The sequence below is a fragment of the Acomys minous genome (genome assembly GCF_964271855.1).
Source record: "Acomys minous genome assembly, chromosome: 16".
Lineage (NCBI taxonomy): Eukaryota > Metazoa > Chordata > Mammalia > Rodentia > Muridae > Acomys > Acomys minous.
In genome coordinates, this window is record NC_140498.1 from 10,700,391 (window position 1) to 10,717,517 (window position 17,127).

A 17,127-nucleotide genomic window follows, 5' to 3' on the forward strand; every position below is an offset into this window, starting at 1 on the left:
GGAGGGAGAGAGAGAGAGAGAGAGAGAGAGAGAGAGAGAGAGAGAGAGAGAGAGAGAGAGAGACACTGAGACTATATTTATGTGTTGAATTATCAGAAAATAAATTTTAAAAAAAATTTAAAAGATGAGACACAGAAGAAGAAAGTCACATGGTGAGGCCTGATAGTCTTCCTTTGTGGTCAGAGAAATCCTCCAGGACAGTGATGAGAGGCACTGAAGGCTGAGTGAAAAGGAGCTGAGAGAAAATTAGAGAGATGCATTCTGGGCAGGGGAGTAGGCAACTGCCAATGGCCCGAGGCGGGAAAGAACGGACTTGTGCAAACAGCTCCAAGGCTGAGGAAGGAGACCACTTGGCACAACTCATTCCTCCACCCTTTCTCCTCCACTCAGCTGCAGAAAAGCCAGAGGGCTTCTGGGGAGGCGAGGGAATGGCTCAGCCACCAAAACTCACTGCAGAAGCCTGTACAGGTGCGCTGGCTTCTCTGGCTGCAGGTCACTGCACAGGAGATACAGGTTTTCGACAAGGAGTCCCAGTACTGCCCTTTGGGGCAGGATGCCATAGCCACCCCTGGCCGCCAGTCCTGTGGAGAGAGAGATGGAGCCTTAGGAAGGCAGAAGGGCGAACGGAAGCCAGGTGGCCTCTCCTGCCACGTCCCGAGACGTTCTCTGTTTCAGCAGGCAGAGGGCAGCCTGACAAAGCTGGCTTCCAACCTCAGCAGTGATCTGGGGTGGCTTCTTCACTCTTCATGCCTCAGTTTCCCATTTGTAAAACGGTCTCTCTTATGGTCCCTCCCTAACATAGCTGCACCTGCCTGCTCCCACACTGCCCTCCATGCATTCTAGCTCTCTACCCTGGGTCTCCACTTACTTCCTCCTCATCCTTGATGTCTGTCTAGTCCTCATTACCCATGGGGATGGGAAAGGGGGTGCTGTAGGAAGCAGAGGGCTCTAAGGACCAATTTATGCTCAGATGACCTGGCAGTGATATAGATGCCCAGCATGGGCCAAGATAACTGTTAGAAATCAGAGGACTGAGTCATCACAAAATGGCTGACAGTCCATGTCTGGAGAACCCAAAAGCAAACAACGATGTTATTGGGAGCAAGCAAAGGAAACTTGTTCTTCTAAGTGCAGCCATTTTGTTTTCAGATTCCATTTAATCATAGGGGGGGAACTAAAATTCAAGGTCCCAGGCCCTAGGGGAGCTGGGGACTTCCCAATAGCTGAACAGCCTCTGTTGTAAGGAGACAGTTGTCTGAGTCCAGCCATCTCAGGAACAACTTCTCCATCTTGCTGGCAGGGTCAAGCAAGTTCATGTTCCCAGGCCCACGAATCAACTCCTATCCTGATTGGTGGAAAAATGTAACAATAACTTGGGCAGATGTTTGTGGTTTACAGGCTTAAATATTCCTTGATATTTGGGCTCGGGGTTGCAGTTCAGCTCCGAAGTCTGTTCTGTGGCCTTGGCTGATCAGTGGTGGTTTGATTACAATATTTTATTTTGTTTTGTTTTTTGAGACAGAGTTTCTCTATGTAACAGACTTGGCTGTTCTGGACTCCCTTTGTAGATCAGGCTGTCCTCAAACTCACGACATCTGCCTGCGTCTGCCTCCCAGAGTGCTGGGATTATAGGTGTGTGCCATCACATCCAGCTGTGAGACAGAGGGACGCCCAGCCACAGTGGGACAGAGTACCCCAGTCACAGTGAGACAGCGATGCCCAGCCACAGTGAGACAGAGTGATGCCCAGCCACAGTGGGACAGAGCAACAGTGAGACATAGGGATGCCCAGTCACAGTGGGATAGAGCAACCCCAGTCACAGTGAGACAGAGAGATGCCTAGCCACAGTGGGACAGAGTAACCCTGGTCACAGTGAGACAGAGTGATGCCCAGTCACAGTGAGACAGAGGGATGCCCAGCCACAGTGGGACAGAGTAACCCTGTCACAGTAAGACAGAGAGATGCCTAGCCACAGTGGGACAGAGTAACCCTGGTCACAATGAGACAGAGCGATGCCCATTCACAGTGGGACAGAGTAACCCGGTCACAGTGAGACAGAGGGATGCCCAGCCACAGTGAGACAGAGTAACCCGGTCACAGTGAGACAGAGGGATGCCTAGCCACAGTGGGACAGAGTAACCCTGGTCACAATGAGACAGAGCGATGCCCAGTCACAGTGGGACAGAGTAACCCGGTCACAGTGAGACAGAGGGATGCCCAGCCACAGTGGGACAGAGTAACTCCAGTCACAGTGGGCAGACACCTAGTCACACTGAAGCCTGGTCACACTGGAGCCCCAGTCATAGTGCTGGTGTCACTGAAGTAGGCAAACACAGGGTTAGTGTAGTGGCCTAGGCGGTACTTGGTTTTGGTTATGCAAGCCCGTCTCCTGGCCACCAGCTCTCTCCCCTGACCCTACTACACTCCTGCTCCTCTTCAGATATGCACCTACTAACCGCAGACCCCCACCTTTGGGAGCTATACCTCTCTATTGACAGGGTAAGTTGCTCTACCTCTACCAACTATCAATTTTAGTTCCCATTCAAGCATATTCTCAATGAGTGTACCAACAGGAAGAATAGAAGGGGCAATCCAGTGACCTGGTTTTGGGGTACATACGTGATAAGACAAAACTGTGTCCTCAGGCCAGGAACTTTCAGGGAGAATCCCCTATTTACCAACGTATGAATATGTATAATTGAGCTCATGTGATTAAAATCAAATGTGCTAAGGGAAGCAGCATGTACAAAAAAGAAAAAAAATTACTATCAATCGACACAGAGACCTGCCCATACTACACCCTGAGCAACCAAACTTCGTTCTCTTGAACCCCATAAAGGAAGCCCCCAAATAGCAACTGGGCTCTTTTGTCTTCTTCACTCCGGATGCTCCTTTGCAGTGTGCTCTGATCATTTCTATTGCTTCTCGTAAAATTTCTTGCTACTTTGCACTCTGTATGAACTTGTTTCATTTTTGAATAAAATGCTAACAATAACATCTATTTAAGATTGTTGGAAGAGAGGGTCTTAGTTCTCAGCACACACACAGCAAACGTCAGGTGGTGGATAGGCCGATCATTCTAATGTCATCGCTACCTAATGTAGACACAAATGGAACAAAATGTAAAAGCTTGGGCTACAGCTCAGTGCTTGAGCACTTGCCTATAGATATGAGATCCTGGGTTCAATATCTCGCACTGTAGAGAGAAGGCGATGGAGGGAGGGAAGAGGAGGGAAGAGGGGAGAGGAAGAAAGGAAGGGGAAAAAACCCTCAAACTTGAGCCATGATACAATAAAATCATAGAACCCTGAGGATAAGGAGAGCTGTGAAAGCAGGGAGACAAAAGCAGCCTGTGGACCCAGGAGATAGAGCAGCGGGGAAAGGTGTTTGCTTCTCAAGCCTGGCCAGGCTCAGTCTCACCCCTGGGATCCCCATAAGGGGTTAAAGAAGAGAACTGATTGCACTAAATTGTTCCGTAACCTCCACATGCCTGCAGTGGCACATGGTCTTTCTCCCCGCATCATCATTACAAAGAAAAAAGAAAGGAAACTTGTTATGTAATTGCCATGTGGGTTCTGAGAATCAAACCCAGGGAGAGCAGCTAGTGCTCTTAACTGCTGAGCCGTCTCTCCAGTCTCTGTCTTATTTTATTTTATTGACATAAGATCTCCCTAAATAGGCCTAGCTGGCCTGGAACTCTCTATGTCAGCCAGGCTGACCTCAAACTCAGGGTCTCTGCCTCCTGTGCACTGAGATTAAAAGCATGAACCAGCCACCATGTCTGGGTATTTAATCAATCAATCAATCAATCAACCAACCAATCAATCAATCAATTAATGTGTGTGTGTGTGTGTGTATATATATATGTTTGTGTGTATGTGTGTATGTATATGTGTGTGTATGCGCATGTGTGCATATGTGAGCATGTTCGAGTGTGCACTTGAGTGAACCCAGGGCTTCACAGCTGTCAGACAAGCATCCTCCAGTGAGTATAATCCCCAGCTCTTTGTTTTATTTTGAGACAAGGTCTTGTTAAGTTGGGCCAGGTTGACCTTGAACCCCCTCTCTCACCTACATAGAGCCTTGAACTTGTGATCTTCCTACCTCAGCTTCTTGGGTGCCTGGGATCATGGGCCTGTACCACCAGGCCAGCCAAGATAAACTTGAATTATTGTATACTTTTTTTGAGTTGAAACTTCTATTTTGCTACATAATTAAACAGACACTACATAAAACAATTATTAAAAACCTATGTTAGGGGATAGAGAGATGGCTCAGCAGTTAAGAGCACCAGCTGCTCTTCCAGAGGACCTGAGTTCAATTCCCAGCAACTACATGGCAGCCTCACAACTGTCTCTAACTCCAGATCCAGGGGACACCCTCACACAGACATACAGGCAGGCAGAACACCACGCACATGGAATAAAAGTATTAAAAATAATAAAAATAAACCTTAAAAAAAAAAGCCAATGTTAATCAGCATTCAATGTCCAAAGAGAAAATATGCAAGAATAACAACATAAAAAAAAAAGGGGGGGGAGCGACTTTTAGAAACAGAGTTTTGCATATTAATGAAACTAAGTAGATATTCAAATTAAGACATCACAAGATCAAGTTGTTAAGTGCAATCTTTAAGATAATCACTAAGAAGATAGATTAAAAATGTGCAGAAGAGAGGGCGAGGCAGCGCCTCCATCGGGGGTAGGGTGCCTGGTAACATGAACCCACACAGGAAGAGGAGCAAACTGAGTCCCACAGGCTGCACCCAGCCCTGACACATCCACACGTTCATGCACAAAATAAATAAAACAGAAGCAATATATAAACAGCAGAAATCAATCTTTATCAGAAAAATATTAAATATAAATTATCTGCACACTCGTTTAAAGGAAGGTAGATTTGCAAAAACCCACAAGATTCACCTCTATGCTATTTATAGAAGATTTGTTTTTGTTTTTGTTGGCTTTTTAGAGGGAGCCCGGAGACTAGAGCCTGTTAGGCAGTCTCTACCCCTTAGCCACACCCCAACCACAACACTTAGATCAAAGGGCACAGAAGATTTAAAGTAAAAAAAGATATTTCATGCATCTCAAGATATTTCACGGATCTCCAGGCCTTGGTGGCACATGCCTTGAATCCCAACACTCAGGAGGCAGAGGCAGGAGAATATCGGAATTTGAGGCCAGCCTGGTCTACAGAGTGAGCTCTGGGACAGCTGGGGCTACACAGAGAAACTCTGTCTAGAAAAACAAAACAACAATAACAACAACAAAAAAGATATTTCATGCAAATAGTGCCCAAAGAGCAGATGCAAATTTACATTATGAGACAAAACATATCTCATGCCAAAACCACAGAGAGACATTAAAAGAAAAGAAAAATCCCAGACCCATATGTCTCATGAATACAGGGGCAAGCCCTCAAGAAAATGTCAGCACATTGAACCTTGAAGCGTGTTATTTACCATTGTCACAGGGGGGCTGTTCCTAGACGGCTCGGTGGTTCAGTCTCACCGAAAGCCATCAGTGTCATGTGCAACAGCGAAAGAATTAAGAAAGAAGCCACACGGTCATCCCAAAGGACACAGAAAAGCCATTTGACAAAATCCAATACTTTTTCATGATAAAACAAAGAAACACAAAAAGACCAGATGCAATAAACTAGGAATAAAAACATCATAAAGGATTGTACAGACAATAACATACTTATGGTGAAAAACTGAAAAGTGTTTTAGACAAGAGCAGGAACGAGGCAAAACTGCACCCTTCATTTACTCCGAACTACCAGCCCTAAGTCCTGTGGCATTTCCTTCTGGGTCAAGGTGGCCTCTGGTCAATGCCTCATCCACTTCCCTGAGAAACTATGTATTGGCATCCTTGGTGAACATGGATCTGTGGATACAGACGAAATTAGAGTAAAGGCCTGGCACTTAGGCAAAATGATAAACAAACAAACAAGTATACCCAGACTGGAACGAAGAACATTAAGTCCATATTTGTTTTTTTGAGACAGGGTTTCTCTGTTTCGCCTTGGGTGTCCTGGATTCATTCTAGAGACCAGACTGGCTTCCAGCTCACAGAGATCCACCTGCCTCTGCTTCCCTGAGTGCTGGGAGTAAAGGTGTGTACCACTGCTCTGGGCTACAAGGTAAAATATTAACAATAAAAAGCTATTGAGCTGAGCGTGGTGGTGCATGCCTTTAATCCCAGCACTCGGGAGGCAGAGGCAAGCAGATGGCTGTGAGTTTGAGGCCAGCCTGGTCTACAAAGTGAGTCCAGGACAGCCAAGGCTACACAGAGAAACCCTATCTGGAAAAAAAAAAGCCATTGAATTCTCATAGGCTAGCAAAGAATGATCCTAAAGGAAATTAAGGAACAGTTTAACTTATAATGACATAAAAAGAAATAAAATACTTAGCAAAGTTAACCAATGAGTTGAAAGAAGCATATGCCAAAAACTAGAGAATATTGTGGAAAGAAATTACCTAAATAAGCCAAACGATATTCTGGCATTCACAAACTGGAAGACTTAAGAAATCAGTATGGCCCAGAGCAGCCTACCAATCATACAGGTTATAACAGAATCCTAATGACTTTTTAAAAACCATAAACAGAAAAGGCTGTTCTAAAAATTCAAATGGGGTTTGCAAGGTACTGAGCATTCAAAATCATCTTTAAAAGAAGGGCGAGGCTGGAGGACTCACACTTGCTGGTTATGAAACAGTGTGGAGATGCTGCCGTCTGCTGGGTGGTACCCGCGTAGTCAGGGTCCGGCCAGTGCGGCCGGATAGGGAGCACAAGTAAGTCTCTGTATGTATGAGCACACGGTGTCTTTACAGGGCTATAAAGCATTCAATGGGGGCCAAACCCAGTCTTTCCAATGAATGGTGTCTATTACTTAAATTAGGATGCCGTACATTTAAGATGTTTATACCATTCTTGAAGGGAAAGTGGGATAGACACATGCAAAATAATGCAGGTAAGTCCTTACCCAATACCAGTTTAAAAAATAACTCAGAGAGCCAGGCGGGCACGGTGGCGCATGCCTCTAATCCCAGCACTCAGAGGCGGAGGAGGCAGATCACTGTGAGTCCAGGGCCAACTTGATCTACAAAGCAAGTTCCAGGACAGCCAAGGCTACACAGAGAAACTTTCTCTCGAAAAACAAACAAACAAATAAACACTCTCAAAATTGATAAAAAAAAACTAAGGGCTCGGCCTTTAAAACTTTTGAAAAATGGGCTAAAGAGTTGAATAGACATTTTCCCCAAAATATGCCTGAGTGAGCAACGTGCCTAGGGAAAGTGCCCAGCTCAGCATGGGGCAAAGACAAACTCAAAACAGCAGGATGTCACACCCCAGAGGACAGGGACAGACAGTGAGGACCCTGTGCCTTAAGTGGGATCACACAACGTTGAGGCCACTTTGTCAAGTGGCTTGGCAATTATTTGAAACATTCAACCGAGTCACCGCTCGGGCCAGCAATTCCACATCTAGGAAGCTGTTCATCCAAAGGAATGAAAGCATTACCTGCCCAAAATATAGGCACTTTCACAAAAGCATTGTTCCGAGTCCCCAGAGAGTCGCAACCACCCAAGCCACTGGTCAGCTGATGAATGGATTTAAAAAAAAAATGCAGTCTGTACTTAAAATGTGATATCACTTAGCTATGGACATGGTCATGCTACAACATGGGTGACCTGTGAAAACATGTGAAGCAAGAGGGAACAGGAAATCACAGCACGCACCGAGTGGAAGTGGGCTGCTGCTGCTGCTGCTGCTGCTGCTGCTGCTGCTGCTGCTGCTGCTGCTGAGACAAAGTATCGAGATCAGCAAGCAGACCTATAGGGATGGGCAATGGATTAGCCTAGCCTGCAGCTGGAGGTCGGAGAGATGAAGATTAACAAGGTTTCTTTTGTGAGATACTGGAAACATCCTAAAATTAGGTTTCCGTGATGGCTACGCAATTGTGGCTATACTGAAAACAGAAAATTGTTTAAGTGGAGCTACTGGCCTCCCTGTGGAGTGAGTCAGATGAGCAGGCCAGCCAGAGAGAGGCCTGGAGCCCCCACAGCCACTGGGTCAGATAGGGGGACTCAGGTTGAACAGAGGGCAGAGGTCACCCACCACCCAGGTACATGTAAAGCCCAGAAGCACCGCCCAGCCCCTACGATAGGCAACAGACCTCCGAGGATTACGGGAGCCGAGCAGCAAAGAGACTTAAGGAGACAGCTCCGTTGGTGATTAGCAGAGAAGGAGGAATTCCTCTTGTAACCTAGCCCCGTGCACTGGGTTCAGATCAACACAGACTCCAGTGTACCCTGAAACCCACGAGTCAGCGGGACCTCCAATTTCTCGTGACATTCTTGGCCAGATGGCAGGCACTGCAGCATGAGAGACCTCTGCAGCAGATTAGTTTGAAGCATGTTTTGAAAGTCAAGACAGCAGCTTCCACCACACAGAAAGACCTGGCATATTGCAATATGGCGCTGCAGGCTCCTTTACAGAGGGCCAAGGGGGTCACCTGCTATGGTGTGCAAAGTGGGGGTGTGGCCTCTGGTGCTTCTCTGCCAAGTCCCAAACTGAAGGGATTCCTCACCCCTGACTCCAGGCATGTAGGAGGCAACTTTGAACTCTTGCTATTGTTTGTTCCCACCTTTTAAAAACTGGACACAGGCCAGGTGTTGGTAGCACACACTTTTAATCCCAGCACTCAAGAGGTAGAAGCAGAAGGACCTCTGAATTCAAGGCCAGCCTGATCTAAAGAGAGTTCCAGAACAGCCAAGGCTATACAGAGAAACCCTGTCTTCTCAAAAAACCAAAAGAAGAGAAAAAGACAGAAAGAAAGAAAGAAAGAAAGAAAGAAAGAAAGAAAGAAAAGAAAAGAAAAAAATCAACAACACAGGACACATTTGGCTGCTATCATGAACACCTTGAATGAGGAAGGAAAGACTTCCTTCAAACCAGCCAGACACCAAAGTGAGTGAGCAGTCCCACGCTGCTGTAGAGTGAAACACTCGGGCAGCTTTAAGAACACAAGGAGGGCCAAACTACAGATTTTTTACTATTAAACCAAATACTTATGGTTTATTTCTTTTTTATACAAAAACATTTTTCTATTGCAACAAAACAAAATTGTTATGTGAAACATATTAAGGTAGTTACTTTCATTTTAATGGTTTCTAATATCATCAGTATTACTATTATTATTATTTGGGGGGTGGGGGTGGAGACAGGGTCTCACTAAAACCCTGGCTGTTCTGAAACTTACTGTGTAGACCAAACTGGCCTCAAACTCACAGAGAGCCATTTGCCCCTGACTCCCAAGTACCAGGATTAAAGGTGTGCACCACTACATCTGGCTAATGGTTTTCTATTTTTAACTTCATGTGTAACTGTTTTAGCTTTTGTTGTTATAGAGGAACCATATGTCAAGAGCATAGATACCTATTTCATGGTGGGACAAATATAGGAACTATTAAAAAAAATTTTAAGTCGGAGGATAATTTTTGTTTTTACTTCCCATAGCCTTTGTTTGTGACTCTTCAAAAGAGTCTGAGAGGTCAAAAGCAAGTTTGTGGTTTTGAGGTCCACTTTGTAGGTGCAGAGAAGAGACTGACGCGAGGCCAAGGGCAAGTGACAAACAACAAACAAGGATAACTTGAACTCTCCACCTGTCCCTGTCCTCGCTGCAACTCCAGGAAGCTACTGTGAGTTCTAGCACATTCTGGATGCTTCCAAATTCTTGGTCCCAGGTCCTTTGACATTTCCTCACTGCCTCGTGTGATGCTCTGTAAAACTTATTGGCACCCTTGATGGACATGGTTGGGGGACAGAGACAAAACTCCTAGCAACGCCTTCCTGAGACGACCTTGGGTGTGGGGATAGATGGAACCGCTGTGAGCAGGAAGACCTGGTGCCTTGGAGGAAACCCTTTAAACCATGCCAGTACTACTACAGGCTAAACAGCCCTAGCTCATCAACAATAATCAGCAAGGAAAATAAGGCAGAACGGGCACAGGTAGAGGCTGAAATACAAAACCTGACTCCCCCTGTGCGCCTCGAAGGACCTGATTTGAACCCATCCACCGAGGACACCATGCACTCCTTGCTCCCCACCTGTGCCCTGAGGCTCTTTGTGATAGTAAGAGTTCTTAGCCAGGCATGGTGGCGCACGCCAGTAATCTCAGCACTCTGAGAGGCAGAGGCAGGTGGATTGCTGTGAGTTCAAGGTCTGCAAAGCAAGTCCAGGACAGCCAAAGCTACACAGGGGAAACCCTATCTCGAAAAACAAAACAAAGCACACAAAAAAGAGTTCTTAGAAATTCATGGCAGTTAAGTGGGGGGCAGAATCCTGAGGTACCTAAAAACCACCAGATTCACCTAAAAATAATCCAGGGGCACAAGGAGAAAAGCTGAAGCACATGGGTAAAAAAAAAAAAAAAAAAAAAGAAGGGTCATGCCTGTTTGGCTGACCCCATAACCCCTGGCAGGCAAGACCTGACCCTGGAGTCTTCTGTGTGTTGCACTGGGCTGTCCCAAAGCTGGGTAGCACTGCCAGGTCCACAGCCCCCAGAGCGCCTTCTTGGCCCGCACCCACCACAGCTGGCTACTCACCACGCTCCTGTGCCACCAGCTCCAGCCTCCTGCCTGCCCTGGCCCACAACACTCATTACTCAGGGCGTTTATTATTAGCCTGAGATTTTTGTTAGGCCTTGGCCACACTTCCTGGGTCTTCCCCTCAACCTGGGGATGTAAATAAGCCACGTTGCTGACCTGCGCCTGCGCCAAAGTCCAGGGAGTACAGGTGGGTGACCCGTCCCTGATGGCTCATCAGTGGGGAGGTTTATCCTGACCTGGGGCATGGAATCACAGGGCTTGGGCACGTCTGGATTTCCCCTGGCCCCGCTCAGGGCCCTGGTTCCCGTCCACTACCCACTCTCCAGGCTAGGCTGCCCAAACAGCTCTTGTCGCCCCCAGGTAGCCTTCCCTCCTCTTGGCCACCACATCCTGTGCTGCTGCCTGGTCAGTTCCTGTTGCCCCTTCCTCAATGCTCAGATGAAGTGTCTGTCACCTCTCCCAGGAAGCCATAGTGACTGCCCCCAGGACGTTAGGTACCTGTGTTCTGTGCAGTCTCCAGAGATCTGGATTTTGCTCCAGAGTCCAAAGCCTTGGTGTGTGTGGACTTGCATGTTCTGTGACCTGTACCTTCATGCTCCCATCTGAAAAGGGGGGGGGGGCTTTGAGTCATTGCGAGAATGACATGAGTTCACACAGTCACCTGATTGCCGTTTGTCTGGTTTTTAGCTCTTTTGAGACAGGTGTCACTAAGTTGTCCGAGCCCAAGAGCCTCCTGTCTCAGACACCGAAGTGTTGGGATTTCAGATGTGCGCCACAGCACCTGGCCACCGCAGGGCCGTCCTTCCAGCAGCTTCTCAGCACACAGCGACTCCTCCAATGAGCAGCATGGAGAATCAGTGCGACAGCCCTGATTATCTTGTGCCTTAACTTTATTTCTGTGTGTTCACAGGAGCCCAGATACGGAGTCAATCTGCCTGCCTCAGTGGATGAGTGGATAGGAAACTGGTGTGGGCTTCAGCCTTTTCCAAACCTACTTTATTTGAGGTTCTTTAATTCTTACACCTCCCTTCCAACCCACCTACCCTAGATAGGAGAGAAAAGAGGTTAATGGGAACAGGAGAAGTAGACCTTTTTGGACTCAGTTCCTGGGAGCGATTCCCCTGGTGTAGTCGGCAGGATTTCAGCAGACCAGCAATTCCACCAAAGTTGCTTCTGGAACCTGGAACAGCAGCTGGAACCCGGAGCCCTGAAGCTTTCTCTGGAGCGGTTCTCTCTAGGAGCGTCTCAAAGTGGAGATATGAACAGCTGAACAATACCAAGACCCAAAAGCCCCCGCCCCTTGTTTTGGGCTCATATATATCGCCTCTCAGAGTCTGTACTAAGATGTGTTTCAGCTGGCAAAAACCAAGCCCCCGCATGAGGTGGCTCATCTTCCAGTGGATAAACATCACCTGTTCTCTCACAGGTCCGTTCCCTATTCCACACTTGGGATCAAAACAAAAACATGTTTACATCCACTACACTGTGGTGTGTGTAAACAATAGGGTTCTATTCATCCTCAAAGAGGATGCATGTATCAACATGCATAAAACTGGAGAACTTGTGTTTAAAAAAGGAGTCAGGCTGGATGTGGTAGCACATGCCTTTAATCCAAGCACTTGAGAAACAGAGGCAGGCAGATCTCTGAGTTTAAGGCTAGCCTGGTCTACAGATTGAGTTTCAGGACAGCCTGGGCTACACAAAGAAACATTGCCTCAAACGAGCAAACAAAAGAAAAAGAAGTCATTGTCTAGAGTGAAGGCCCAGCAGTTAAGAGCACTGGCTGCTCTCCAGAGGGCCTGGTCTCAACTCTCAGCACCCACATGGTGGCTCCCAAACATCTGTAACTCCAGTTTCAGGACATACAATGCTCTCTTCTGGCCTTCATTTACCCCAGACACACACATGATGCGCAGACATGTGTACAGACAAGACACCCATACAATAAAAATTTGAAAATTGAAATAAATTGTTTAAAGAGAAAGAAAAAGGAGTCAGTCACAGAAAGACAATTGCCACATGTTCTCGTTCCTGTGTGGAAAACAGAGCCAAAAGATCCTATAGCTAGGAAGAAAATCAAGTCATCAGAGGCCATGGCGGGGGTGAGGAGGGGACCAGTTGGTCAGAAGGACCCAGCTTCAGCTGGTTAGTTTTGTGGCTCTGTTGTGTAGCAGAGTGCCCGTGGTTCCTAGTAATATGTCATGCAGCTGAAAACAGCTGGAGGAGAGCTGCATGCGGCCCAGCGGCCAAGCGTGGATGAGGCCCCGGGCTTCCTCGGCTCTGAAGAACAAAATATCACACACCCTTAATCCCAGTGCTCAGGATGCTTAAGTAGGGGGATCGTGAGCTCCAGGCCAGCCTGGGCTACATAGCAAGACTCTGGAGAATATAGGTGGGTGGGCGGGGGAGGTACAGCTTAGGAGTTGGGGGGAGTTGGGGGTAGGGGTATAGCTTGGTGGTGCGTAACATTCACAAGGTCCTGGGCTCAAAATCCAGCACAGAAGTGGGGAGGGAGAGAGGGAGAGAGAGAGAGAGAGAGAGAGAGAGAGAGAGAGAGAGAGAGGAGACAGGAGAATGGGAGGAAGGAAGAAAGGAAAGAAGGAAACTAAACAGTGACAAATCAATGTCACCCATGAGGTCCAAATTCTTCCCTGACGTATGATCCTGAGGGAGGCGGCCGGTGATCTAAGAAACCGTGAACTCCCTTCTGCTGGAGCTTCTGGCTGCACAGACCATTTTAGGGGACAGCCTACCCAATACTGACCCCTGAAACATAGAAAGTCTGTCACCGGAAGTTCGTTAATGGCAACAGGATGCTGGCAGCCATGCAGCCACCCACTCAGTGGAGGATGGCTCCGTAGCCAGGTGCAGAGGTCAAAGGCGCAGTGCCAGCAACTGTGAAGTGCAGAAAAGGCTGGGCTCAATGGGACAGGCCACCGAGAGGAGAAGTGGCAGAACAGGATGCTGACAGTAGGATGCACAGACACACACATGCACGTACATACATACACATTCACACATATGTACACACACATGCACATATGCACATACAGACACATTCACAATACATACACACATACATATACCCACATGCACGCATATGTATGTGCACATGCACACACATGTGCACACATACATATACACACATGCATACATTTATATACATACACATACATAGATGCGCACACACACACACTGGTGCTGTTTTTCCCAGGACAGTGTGCCTGGGAATGTGACATATGGCAAGAGGGTACAAAAGAGTGATATGTTTGAGGGAGCCCCAATCCTACGTGGGAGGTTTTCAGAGCCAGTGTTAATGAACAGCCAGTAGCAAGAGCGCAGCTGGGCCAAGGGAGTGACAGGTAGAGCCCATCGCCAGGAACATTCTGCCTATGGGAACAGGGCAAGCTCAGGTCAGTGGAATGGCTGGGCTGTGTCCCCTCTTCACCTGTCTGGACCTGTTGGAGCTGGACTCCGCCGCCTCACTGAGGGCTGCATGGGGCTCAGGCCCATGTGGGGTAGCTCTCTGGGGCTTCTGAGCATCCCACACCTTCTACACGTGGAGCTGAGATGTGTTAGGCTGGGGAAGCTGTCCTGAGCCTCACACACTATCTTGGCCAATACTTACACTGTTCTGTGCATAAATAAGAAGCAAACAAAACCCAGGCTGCTCCAGGGAGGCAGCAGGGAACAGAAGGGGAGGGTCCCTTGAGTCACATCCAGTCACCACTGGCTGACGCCCCAGTGCACATGTGCTCTCTTAGAATAGTGCCGGCAGTTTCCAAACCTCATTCTGAAACCAGACTTTTCTGTGCTGTCTCCAGGGGCACCACCGGCTTCTCACTGTGAGTCACATGGCCAGAGTTTTAGAACCCAGAATAAAGACACTGCACACTGCAAGGCTTGAGAGCAGGTTCATTAACACTAGTAAGCACGGTCCAACAACTAAAATGCACACAGAGGGCAAACCCCAGACCACCTAGACACCTGGGTGCGCCATTTCCAGCCTTCCAGCTGAGCCCAGCCCCACGGCGGTGCCGCGGAGGGATGGGACTTCTCTTGTGGCCCCCTTTGCTCACATCACACTGGCTGGGACAGTTCAGATTTGGCGTTTCCCACCTGATTCAGTCTCTGAGGTGCCATCTTCTGGCAGCTCTCGCGGGGACTGCGAGGCATGAGGCGGCCCCAGCTCTGTTTCAGTGCTCCGTCTGTTGTGTGGTACTGTCTCACTGAAGGCTTTGAGTTGCTTCGGTGAAATTACCTCATCGAAAAGAACATCACCCAGTATTAATGTCGAGCATTGCTTGTGCACATGGCGGGGTTTCCACCCACAGACCCATGGTGACAGCTAGCTGAGGCCTGCCTCCCCTCTAGTCCCTGCATTTGAGGCATGCTACCCGATAATATTGTCTTGAGTATGTTCTGGGAAAAGGTAATGTCCAGGGAAGGATATTTTTAGAACTGTTGCTAAAGCCCTTTTCACAACTGAGTGGCTTCTCTAGTGGCATAAGAAATCAAATCGAGCAGAATTTATAGTAAAAAGGCAGACTTATTGTGGAGGCATCTCTCAGGTGGTTCACTGATCTCACAGGAGGAGGTCAGCAAAGTTGAAAGGCTAGGCTGGGGCGGAGATGTGGCGTGATGGTGATGATGATGGTGATGGTGATGATGGTGATGGTGGTGATGATGATGATGATGATGATGATGATGATGGTGATGATGATGGTACTGGGATTACAGCCTTATCCAGTGAGTTCAGGGCCCTGTAGGTGGGTCTTAGGAATCCTGGAGCTGACTTTGTCCAGTGTTTCGAAAGTGTGGACTCCTGGGTCAGAAAAGAAGGTCCAGGCCATCTTGCCTTTGTCCCAAATCTCCGACCTAACAACAACTGCAGTTTATACACCACAACACAAGGAGCTGTATTAAAGGCTCGCAGCATTTGGAAGGTTGAGAACCAGTGGCCTAGAGTTCTCTCTATTACTTTTAACCTTCCATTTCTTCTGTGATCTGTACTGTAGTTTATCTCAATGTCCCCTAAAGGTCGGTGTACTGAAAGCAGGGTCTGGGGCCCAAGGAGCTCCTGGGAGGTGGTGGACCCTGTGGGAGATGAGGCCTTTGAAAGGAAGCTGGGCTGTTGGGAGCCTGGCTTTCTCGGTCTCTCTTTGTGCCCTGCTCTACCCACCCCACCGCAGGCTCTGAACCAGGAGCTAAACTCAGGGAAACCATCAGCTACATAGATCGTCCCTCCTACAAGTTGTTTCTGTCTGGTATGTCTTCACAATGATGAGAAAAGAACCTAACTTACCGGGCGTCTCCACGCGGGGTAATGACCCCTCCGTAAGCAGTGACACCTGTGGGTGCTGCTTTGGCTGTTCCTCTCACCCCATCCTTGTAAAGTTCAAACACAGCACAGCAAGGATGACCTTTCTGTTGACAACTTAACTTGGTGATCCTTGGCCAAAACAAATGTCACCCTCACAAGCCGGTGGCTTTCTAAATATGCCATTGTCTCTATATTTTTCAATGTTTGTGAGGAAGGGCTCTCACTTTTTGCTGTCATATAGATAAGTGTCCTGCAAAGTCTCATGTGCTAAAGGCTTGTGTTTGTCCTGTGGTGCTAAACGCAGCAAGCAGTACATGTAGGGTCAGAGCATACACTTTAGGGATCAGTTGTCCCCTGCCACCATGTGGCTTCTGGGGAGTTAGACTTAGTTACAAGCCAGTTTTGGTGGCCAGTCTCATTGGGACCAGACTCAGATTTCAGCCAGGCTCAATGGCCAGCCCCCTCACGGGGCCTCTAGAAACTTTTAGATCTAAAAATAGGAGAAAGTCCATTTCTCTTCCTGTTGGTCTCTTGTCTCTCGAGTTGAAGTCCTTTATTGTACATCGGGGTTGGGAAAGCTGCCTCCTCCACTCTCCTCGGGGCTCTAGAAGAGAAGGGACTTACAGGTGGATGGCCCTTCGGGGACCACCTATTTCGCAGATGGGAAAATTGAGGCCATGAAACGTCTGGCCTCTGGGCTACTAGAACATACCAAGCCATCTGACTTAGCCTCAGGCCGCACAGTAAAGGGCCCGACACACACCGCGCGCCCATCCGATGGTTTTTGAATGAGCAAGTGAATGAAAACTAAAAGCAAGTGAACAAAACCCAAGTTCTGCTTCCTAGTAGACGTGACCAATTCGCGGAAGGAGACTCAATGAACCAGGTCCTTTGTGAAGAGAAAGGGCCAGGCCCTGAGGAAAGGTGATGGGGGACAGTGATTTTGAGATTCTGTGCCCAGACTGTGACTCACAGGCAGCTAGGTAAGAGCAGACAAACCCCCAGTAACCTGGACCCCCGGCCAGCTCTCCTCTCCCACCTCCCCATGTCTGCTCCACCACAGACATCACTGGAATGGGCAGGGGACATCCCTAGGAACACCCAGCGCTTTTACCCTACTTCTTCACCCTGGCAACATTGGCCTCCTGTGCTCTGCCCCGTGAAGCCTTGGCACCAGCATCTCCT

The 17,127-nt window shown here is 48.1% G+C and overlaps 1 protein-coding gene across 2 annotated transcripts in view; it reads right to left on the minus strand.

Moving 5' to 3' along the window:
* TNFRSF13B (TNF receptor superfamily member 13B) overlaps positions 1 to 17,127 on the minus strand; it is a gene marked incomplete at its 5' end in the record, with an annotated part of 143,367 nt that overhangs the window by 17,509 nt on the left and 108,731 nt on the right. Inside the window, 2 exons of one of the 2 annotated variants that reach the window (XM_084763757.1) lie at positions 452 to 581; positions 10,617 to 10,724. In XM_084763757.1, the coding sequence (XP_084619883.1) occupies positions 452 to 560 (109 nt within the window). Of the gene's footprint in view, positions 1 to 451; positions 582 to 10,616; positions 10,725 to 17,127 lie in introns of those variants that run through there. The other variant, XM_084763756.1, reaches the window with a different exon arrangement.